At 46.0% G+C, this 10,071-nt stretch overlaps 1 protein-coding gene across 1 annotated transcript; it reads right to left on the minus strand.

Moving 5' to 3' along the window:
* Nucleotides 1-6,441: 6,441 nt before the first annotated feature.
* On the minus strand, nucleotides 6,442-10,025 carry SNRPD3 (small nuclear ribonucleoprotein D3 polypeptide). Its single transcript, XM_064392648.1, has 4 exons — nucleotides 9,873-10,025; nucleotides 9,223-9,384; nucleotides 8,436-8,628; nucleotides 6,442-7,608 (listed from the first exon to the last, which is right to left on the minus strand). Exons 2-4 carry the CDS (start codon nucleotides 9,346-9,348, stop codon nucleotides 7,547-7,549), a joined length of 381 nt encoding a protein of 126 aa, XP_064248718.1. The 5' UTR covers nucleotides 9,349-9,384; nucleotides 9,873-10,025; the 3' UTR covers nucleotides 6,442-7,546.
* Between the last annotated feature and the right edge of the window lie 46 nt (nucleotides 10,026-10,071).

Consider the following 10,071-nt stretch of genomic DNA (forward strand, 5'->3'; position numbering starts at 1 on the left):
CACACCCAGCTCCTGATCCCATGGACAGGAGAGGGGCTCTGGGCAGCACAGTGCATCCAGCTCATCCCAAAGCTGGGAAGTGCTCCTGGGCCCCCCACAAATGAGGTGCATACTCAAGGAGCAGATCTAGAGGCCCCAAATCTGCAATTTTCATAAAAGCTGAGTTCACCAACCAGAGAAGATGACACAACTGAAATGAGCCTTTCCTTGCACTGAATGAGAAGGCTCAGGGCTTCCAAAGGGTATTAAAGGGATAAGCTGCTAATTTGGGTCTCTTCAGATAGCCAGAGGGACCAGCTTAGTTATGAGGCTAAATCAGGGGACAGCTGCCCTGCAGTGAGCCTCTCTCCTGTCAGGTAACACAGCAGGACTGAATACTCTCCTCAGGAGGCATTTAGAAGAAGGAGGTATTATACCTCCGGTATTTAGAGCAGCACACAGTATCAAGACTCAGACACCGGCCTCTCTCCCCACCATTTTCAGTTTGCCAGCCTCCCTGGGCAGGCTGCAGATTGTCAGCCTGGGATGGGACCTGTGTCACGTAGCAGGAAGGAAGAAGAAGCTGCAGCTGCACAGATGGAACCACAGCCCCTTCCCCACCCCCAGCAGGTGATCAGCTCACCACAGCTCATGAGACATTTCAGCACACCGTTCAGCAGCAGTGTGCTGGAAGGAGAGGTCACCAGGTGTGAAGCATCCCCTTGAAGATGCTGGTGAGCACTGTCAGCAGGGGCTCCAGGGGGCTCAGGCAGCAGCAGAGAGCTCCAGCAGCACCAGCCTGCAAAGCCCAGCCACGTGTGGAGATAACACCACAGCTAATGAGGCCATTGGTGCCTGGGAAGGAAGAAGGAACAGTTACTCCAACAGAAAAGCACTTCTTCTCTCCCTGCCTAGGAGGACAACACCTTCCTTGCAACTCCACCCTGTAATTTACCTCAGCTTCTGATCACAAAATCCAGGTAAGCATCTTGGCATGCTCCAGGTAGCAAAATGCTGAGCACTGAGTTCAGCAAAAGCCTCCCTCACTTCAGTGACTCTGCCTAAATAAGTGGTAATTATTTTGTTGAGGTAAGGATGCAAAAAGCAGCTGGAAGCACAAGCTTGTCTAATCTATTTTTTATTTCACACACTTCAAAACCTGTCAAGGTCCTTTTCTTTTGCACTGCCAAGGCTCTTTTCTCAACTTATAATTCATTTCTCATCACAAGCACTAGGAAGATAAAGGAGTTTGCACAGTTTGGGGCAGGCTGACGAGCTCCTCAGTGGACAGCTGCTGACAAAGATGTCAAAAATATAAATTGTTTCATCTTAAGAAAACAAACAAGAGAAGATTAAACATTGCCTTCAGAGATTGCTCTACTCCCTACCAGAGGACGTGACTCAAAGCTTGGAAGAGGCAAATTGCCTCAATACACACTCATATCATGCAGTCTCTGCACGAAAAAGCCTCCAAGGGCAGCTGGCAGGAAGCCCAGCCACCCCAGCTGGGGACATTATCCATAGATAAGAGAACCTGTTTTACAGTTCACTGGCCTTAAGCAGGTGCTCTCAGAAGAGATGCAGTAGCTGGTTTAAGGCTGCCAAGGGGCACTTCACAAAACAAAACAGGCTGGAACACTGCTAGCTGAGGCCAGTGCTCCAGAAGGCCACGACTGCATCTTGATCCACTTTGAGACACCAAGTACTTCACTGTGACCCTCTGCTGTTCCTCTCAGATCTGACAGGACCCCAGTTCAGTGATGCTGATTCAAAACCAGAGCAGCCACTAAACACAATAACCACACAGGAACTCTTCTTCAGCAGTAGAGATCAGAGGAAAGTCAGATTTTATTCCATTTACTCCTGGCACTCCCCCTGCTGCATCCAAACGGGCCTCAAAAGCAAGTGAGCCACAATGGCACTGACATTTCCTTCCACAGCAGCATCAGGTTCATTCTGCTTGCATGCAGGGTGTGTCACAAAGGTGGAAGAGAGGCACTTTCCTGCTTTCTGACCAGCCAGTTCCTCAGCTTCTGGGAGGGTTATTCCTCCCAGCCCATTTTTGTGTCAGTCTGCCCCACACTGGCCACAATGATGGGAAGCATTTTCAAAGCTATCAAAAACATCCTGGGCCTCATTCAACCTGTGTAATTCCCCTGAAATACATGGTGTCTCAACAATAAAAACATGGCACAAAGTATGGGAAAAAGGCCCTTTCCCAGACTAGCAGAGGCAGCTGCCTTTGGGTTTCAATGTCAGACTTCTGAGCAGAGCTTTGTTCTTGATCCCCTGAAATCTTTTGGTTTGCAGAGCCAACAGTTTGATGTGTGCACCTTTGTCTGAACTCTGCTGCAACTGAAAAACTGAGCAAGTCCCAGCCCATCCATCATTTTACCAACTGCTCTTTGGGGTTTTGGTTTTTCAGAAACTGCAGTGGAAAGAGAGCCAAGTGGAGGCCAAAGGAACAGGTTTGATGTGTAACCAGATATTCAGAGACAACAGGCTAGAGTGTCTCTAGGTCCCCTTGCCTGGGTCTCAGCCCTGGCCCATCCCTCAGCTCCAGTATGAATCCCAGTGTTTTACAGTGTCACTGGCAGCCCCCAAAGCTCCTGCTAGCCCCAGGCCAGGTGCTCTGGAGCTGGGTGAACGCTTGGACAGCAGGATGCACCCCCAGAGCTCCTTCCCAAGGTATCCAGCTCAGCCAGGGGCTGCAGGGCCAATAACAGCCAGGCTCAAATGAAGCCCTGGAGATAAAGTGAGATCTCCTACAGGGACCCTCTCAAGAGCCTCCAGCCAGAAACTTCAGCATGTCCCATGGTATAAATCTCTACCTAGGTTTAGGATTAGATTTCATGTATTTGGAGTCCAATTCTGACATGAAAAGCCTCTAATGAGTTCCCTAGAGCTTCATCCACTTTCTCCATGTCAAATTTGGATCATTAACTGGAAAAGAAAAAAGAAAGGTTGCAGTGAAAATACAAAACAAAGCCAATGCTAACAAGTACCAAGAGAAAAGGAAGAAGCAACATTTCTTCTAAGTGCAGCCACTCCTTTCCCCAGACCACAGCACTTCTTCTCCTACCTCCAAACTGCCCTCAAAAGCATGAGGTGAACAAGACTGCAGGCAAATGACACACTCCTGTCTGGTTCAGAAGATTCATCTGATGTGCCCTTTGATATAGTGTCCTTCAAGGGGAACAACGCTGACTTTTGGCTGAGCTTTGCAAAAAAAGGCTTGTTATGGAGCTGTTTCAAAGACATGAGACAGAAAGGAGCTCATCTGATCATGAAGCAACAAACAGCAACACCTCTTTGTTAGAGAAAAGTAAAAATCTCTGCATGCCATTTCTGTGTCTCAGCTGGGTATGGTGTCAGGGAAAAAAACCCTATTCACGCTACAGTTTACTTGAGATTTTAGGGGTGTGTAAAGATATCAATAAACATTCTAAAATGCCACCACGTGGGTCTGTGCATTGTCACAATATCAGCTTCACTGCATGTCTGCTGAGAGCCATCAACTGCAGTGCTCCAAAACCTCTCTGAGGCTGTGGGCTCTACTCCCTATTGACATTTTAGGCACCAAGGGACAAACTATAAGAAGTTTTGCCTCACAAGCAGTAGCTTGCTCTGGATTAGATGTACCAGCACCTCTCCAGTAAACTGGAATTAGGGCAAACCCCCAACACACAACAGATTTTAAGTCCCCAGGCAAGGGAAAATGAAGAACAAATTAAATGCTCACTGCAAGCAGTTCACCAAACAAAAGAACAATGATAGTGTTTTTCTGCAATTCTTTTAATTTCTCCCAGCATAACTACACATCTTCTGGATACAATCTGTTTCTTTGCCAGGGCTTCAGCATTCTCCCTTGAATTAATGATGCTGGAAAAGCTCCACTTTTCATAGACTCTGATAGTCTCTGCTGAGCAGCAGAAGGCTGCACAATACTTGCTTATGCAATGACTGGTCCTGTGCCAGGAATAATAGCCTGTCTACTAGGAACAAGCAACTCATACACAAACACCAAATACTTTTCTCATTAAACGTCTGAATTAAGTGGCATAAACCCACCCCAAACCTACTACTCACACTGCACACCAATGTCAGCCTCCAGAACGAGTGAAATAATCCCACAGCCTGGTCTGTGAGGAACAGTTACCATGAGCAGGGAAGGGTGGCACACTCTTATCCACCAGCTCCAAAATACTCTTGACTCTATCAAGAGCTCTCATTACAGGCCTAGGAAACAACAGGACACCTGGAACAGTCAAAACACAGCTTGACCTGGAAAATACTTGCAGACAAGCAGTGCTGTGGCTACTTCAGGCCCCAGCTCTCCTGTCTGCAGGTGTGAGCAGGTGAAGTCCCCTCTCACCTGCAAAGTGATCTGCACACCCTGACCCATCAGCACTTCTTCAAGGCTGTCCCATGACCATGCTTTTAAAGTGCTATATCTGTATTTTCTTCCAAAGAATCACTGAAGGCAGGAGGGTCCCGTAAAGTTTTATCTAATGTTGGAGGAGGAAGACCAGGTCTGTCTGAAATCAGTTTGGCTGCAATAAAGTACAAGTCCAGATGTAAATTTTTGCTTCTGTCAGGATGGAAACAAAAAAATCCCTGAGACAACTCTTTCCCCACTTTTGACCCTTGCCTGAGAAATAAACAACTGAATCACTGACACTTTCTTGTAGACCTCAGAATTCCATCCATAGCTACCTTACCAAACCACTGGTCCACTGGGACATCAGTCTTCCACTTTTGCTCATATTTTACTGGCAAGAGAAATAGGACACATCTATTTCACAGGAAAGCTCACTGTGAAGCTCAAGTAGCCAACAGATATAGACGAGACAGTTATCTGTACTACCAGCACCAGAAATTCACATTTCCCACTCCATTCTGACTTTCTAGAAGAGGTTTTCTGAACAGCATTGAAAAATTAACTAAAGAAAACTACAACTTTAGGATCAAATATAAGTTAGATACACCTGGAGGCAAGAACTGCACATGTATGGGATGAAAGCACAGTCAGTGAGGAAAGATCCTACAGTTCTATGCAATGCAATTTTTCTCAAGTGATACTTTCTTGAACTTTTCTCTGATGTTATGCCTTGTTTTCATACCAGAGCACAAGTGTGGTTTTGACCCTGGAAGACTAGGTGAATTTCCACCTGCACCTCTCCACACACCACACACCTACAGAACAGATTCTCTGTCCCACAAGTACTTCAAAGACACCTGCACTGGTGTTATCAAAGGGGCAGGTTTGGAATAAGGTTTTAGGCCAGTGCTTGTCTCTCTCTGCCAAAAGCAGGAAACTATGGAGAGCCCTGAACCCACTGAGGAGCATGAGATTTATAAGCCCACACACAGTGTGATGGCAAAGAATGAAAAGCTGAATCCACGATAAAAAAAAGGTGACAAATAAGTGCAGATGTTAAAAACAGCTGCATCCCTGCTTAGTAATTGCCAGGGAAATAGCTTGCTTAAGTACTGAACTGAGGAATCTGCATTATCTAAGTGCATTTGCCCAATTAACCAAGTGCCAGGGAAACACAGCATCAACCAGCAGCTGGAATAACCCAGCCATGCAGGAAGCCAGCACTCAGGGAACACTGAAGAAGAAAGAAAATAAGGTGAGTATTTTCATGCTAGTTTATAATAGCCCTTGAGTTTACATTCTTTATAGCAGAAGTCTCATTTCTTGCATTTTTCTTTTCCAGAGGGTTCTGGTTTCTTGAGCTTCATTCTCTTCCCAACAGAGCCACCTAGTGGGTGAGACCTCGTCTGTGAGAGGGAAATTTTAATTTCTCACACTGTAATTATACACACAGCACACAGGGAGGCCCTGGAAAGCAGCCTGTAACAAACTAGCATTCCAGTTACTCCAGTCAGAAATTGCCAAGTGATGTTTGTCTTGGCTGGGACTTTCCCACCAGTGTGAAACTTCAACATTTTTTATTCACAGTATCTTTCTGAAGAGTTCATCCTAGACAGCCTCAACCTGAAGCCACAGTGCAAAGCTTTTTGTTTATGCAAAATCCAGTATCTCCTTCAAAGCTGATACGCATTAGAGAAGTTACTTCAAGCTTCTTAAAGCAGATACAGTTTGCTCCATCAAACAAACCTCTTGAGGAGGGTTACTGTTTCTCTCCAAAATTCGTGGTTGCCCCCCGCCCTCAGTGCTGCTGAATGCCATCCACTGCTCCTGAGAACAGCAGCTTGGCACTGCTCAGGAACAGGGACTGTAAAAGAGGTGAGCCAGTCACCCCCAGTGGAAATGGTCCCTGTTTGTGAGGACTGCCCTCTTTTGGACACATTCCTCATGAGAGGAGTAAGATGACACCACGATGCTTTTATGGTTAAGCTCAAGTATCCCTTAAACACATTCTAAGGAGGTTTTCATTGCAAATATTTAGGATCATTACCACCCAGAAGAACATGCAGCAGGGTTTTCCCTAGTCATGTGAGACCAAATACAGCTTTATTTACACACAATTCAACAAGTTAATACATTAGTTCAACTTTCCTGTCTGCACACAAGGCAGAGTCTTCACAGCATCCAGACAGAAAAGCAAGAGCAGCTCTTTTGTGTGTGTACAGACTGGTAATTGACCATAGGCAAGTAGGTGATTAGGTACACAAGGGTTACACTGAAACATTTCAACCATTTAAGTCAGTAAAAACACCCATGCTACACTTTAATGAAGTCACAACTCCAACATTTGGCTTCCTGCAGATCAGCTGATCTACACACAACTGTGTTTAGATAATAAGATGAAAAGCTGAAGTTGATAGTGAGTTTTGTTCAAAACATCAGTACTTGGATTGAGTTGTATTTAATGGATAACTATTTATAAAACTTTCCTCATACACCTGCACTGTCTTTCAAACCTACCAAGCATTTCAAACTTATCCTGGAAAATGCCTATTTTATGTTCTATTATCTTTTCCCAGACACAGGGGAAAACTGCTAAGAAAGTCAGAATAGATTTTTTTTTCACTGCAAATATAGATTCAGGCTATCAAAGTTGTGTGTTCCTAATGAAAAAATTTCCCCATATCCACAGAGAAAGATAAGAAATGCAAAAATACAAGTCCAATACAGAGATTTGAAGATAGACCTCTATCTACTGTAGGTCCATATAAAGCTAAAGAACACAGTGCTCTGCTTCTCAGGAAGCTGCCTCTGTTTTGTTGTATTTTCCATAAATGCAGCTGCTATTAAGACTTTATAATGTATGACTTAAAATTCTTCATTAAGAATGCCTTCTAATTCTTTAGAGAATAAATGACAGCAGCACTAAACAAGAAAAAGGAAACATAATGATCTTCAAAAACCAATGCATCACACAAAGTGGTCAAAACTAGATATAATAAAGTCCACTACTTTTCAAAGCTGGCTTGAGTTTGAAATCAACCTACAGTGTATTTGCCCAAGATGTGTCCTGTCAGGTAAGAGCAGACGAGTTTTTGTCAGAAACATTTATTAAACAAAACTGATACCAATGCACATGTAGTCAAGTTAACACCCCTAATAAAAAAAACAATTCAGCCAAGACCAAAATTATCTTCGCTTCTGGAAGATGTTGCCACGGCCCATACCACGGCCTCTTCCTCTTGCAGCCACTGAAGAAAGAAAACATCAGGGATGACATGAATTTGACATACCTGCACATTTATCTCAACAACTGACAAATAAAACATCAACAAAACTCAAGGTCTCTTGCTCAGAAGCAAGGAAATGCTCAGAAAGTGATGTGAGAGGAAGAAGCATTCTGTGAGAAGAACCAGAACCTAATGGTCCCACAGTCTGGCTCCCCAGAACAACTGCAGTAGGTATTCATGCATCTCATGCTCCTTCTGACACACAAATCTGTGTCACCCAAGAGATTCAGAACCCCACGCTCTTGCAAGGTTTTGTAACACTACTCAGTAAGTTACTCCCCCACATAAACGTTACTGCACACTGAAGTTAACCAGGGACTGTGGCACATGACTGTTACCCAACCACCTGCTAACTAGAGTGATCCCCTGAGGAAGGCACAAATGACAGTGAACTAGAAAAGGTAACAATTACAGCTTCCCAGTAGCTTAACTACCATCTGTGTAATTAAAGCTGTTTTCCTACAACAGCTCAAGAAGAACACCTGAATCTTTCCCTAAGCATTTCAACCAGCTGGTGGCCAAAACTGCAGGAAAACAGAACTCCTAAGTTGAACAGAAAGGCTCTGTTTAACAAGACTATTCACTACCTCTAAATTACTGTAGCATCAATATTAAACATTCAGGCAATTGGGACAATTTGAGTTTCACTGTAAGGTAAAACATACAGAAAACCACTGTATGAACCAGTAATGTTTTCACTTCTTACTGCTTAATCTCCTCAGTGACAGAGACGAGTCTTCCAGTTCTACAGAAAAACGGGGGAGGTACCATGAAGAAACTGTACATACCTTGAGCTTTGAGAATAGCTGCTTTCCCTCGCCCAGCTCCAGAGCCCTGGTTTTTATTCTTCATGCTCTTTAGCATAGGAGCATTCTTCAGCATGTCTGGTAAGATGAGAAACCGTATCTTGCTGCCCCTGATGTACACCTGCTCGAGCTGTGCCACCCGTCCATCCCTGTAGGTCACTGTTATGTTGGACATCTGGAAGGGAAAATCAGTCAGTGCTCAGACAGGCCTCAGCTGGGACACAAGGCATCACAACCACTCAAAAACACCCCATGCCTGCTGCCCAGCACTTCTGCTTTCTCACCAGTTTACGAATTAGCTTTATCAGCATCATTATTTTTGTTTTCTTATATGCAAATAGTTTTAATAAAGCTATTCTAGTACTAACTACTAGAAAAGCATTCTGACTTCAATGAGCACTTGCCTGAAGTCAAAGTTAGGCCCTCTTAATGTGCATTAAATAAGCTTCAGTTTATTAAATCAAGGTTTTTTTATTCTTGCGCTCAGTGGCTTTTAACAACTCTGGAAAAACACTGTTCACAGGACAGACTCTTAAAATCTCTGATCCTACTGACAGGGATGCCCAATCCTACTTTGAAACTGGAAATAAGCTCTGGCCTCTCTGGAGCATTCTGTAATGCTGAGTCCACTTCACCATGGTAAAAAACAGCAACAGTACAGGGTTTTTTTTATCCCAGAACTAAAAGCAACAGTCTTCTAATCACATTTTCAGCCTTCCGAGGCCCATATTGGCCAATCTTCCCTCCATCCCTGTGAGACAAAAGATACCTGACAATTCATGTTGTCTTCAGCTTCGATAAGTTTGCCTCGATAAACTTCTCCCGTGTTGGTCTCACAGGTGACGATGTGGCCCTCGGCCTCGTGCAGGACCTTGATTGGCACTCCAATCGACATGGCTGCAGTGCTGTGGCTCCACACCTGAGGCACAAGCTAAACAAAAGCCCTCATTACAAAGGAAGATGTAGAATAAGCTCCAATTACACAATCCATCATCCCTTCCGTTAGTGTGAAGCACCATTTTTCTCACATTTTTAACACAACGTGTGTTTTGACTATGCATCAATAACACACCTCTAGAGACGCGCCCATGTAGAGTTAAACATCAACAACCAGTCTTTTCCAGGTCTCTCCTGGGGAACTCCCTTTTAAGGGCCACAAAACCACTCGTACCTCCCTGGGAAGAGCCCCAGGCAGATCCCATAGTGGCACGGCCCCTGAGGGCAGCACGGCGGCGCTGGGGGCCGCAGCGCCAAGCACCGGGCCCTTTCCTGAGGGAGCCGGGGCCGCCCAGCCCTCCCGCGCCCCAACCCGGCTCCCTCCAGCCCCTCAGGGGATGCGGCGCCGCTCGGGCGCTTCCCCACAGCGGCCATGGAGCGAGCGTGCCCCGCCGCGCACCGGGAGCCCCGGGGCGCACTCACCGCCCGCGCCGCTCTCCCCTAATGGCCTCCGCCGCCTCCCGCCCTGCTCCGCGCGCCGGAACCGGAACGAGCGCGGGGGGCGGCGCGGCCTCGTCCCGCCCGCTGCCGCCCGGGGCCAGCCCCGCCGCGCCCCGGCTCCGGGCTGCGCCTTCCCGCCCACCGTGTCATGCCCCTGCCCGCCCGCGCGTCCCGCTGCTCT

The sequence above is a fragment of the Passer domesticus genome, chromosome 17 (genome assembly GCF_036417665.1).
Source record: "Passer domesticus isolate bPasDom1 chromosome 17, bPasDom1.hap1, whole genome shotgun sequence".
Taxonomy (NCBI): Eukaryota; Metazoa; Chordata; class Aves; order Passeriformes; family Passeridae; genus Passer; species Passer domesticus.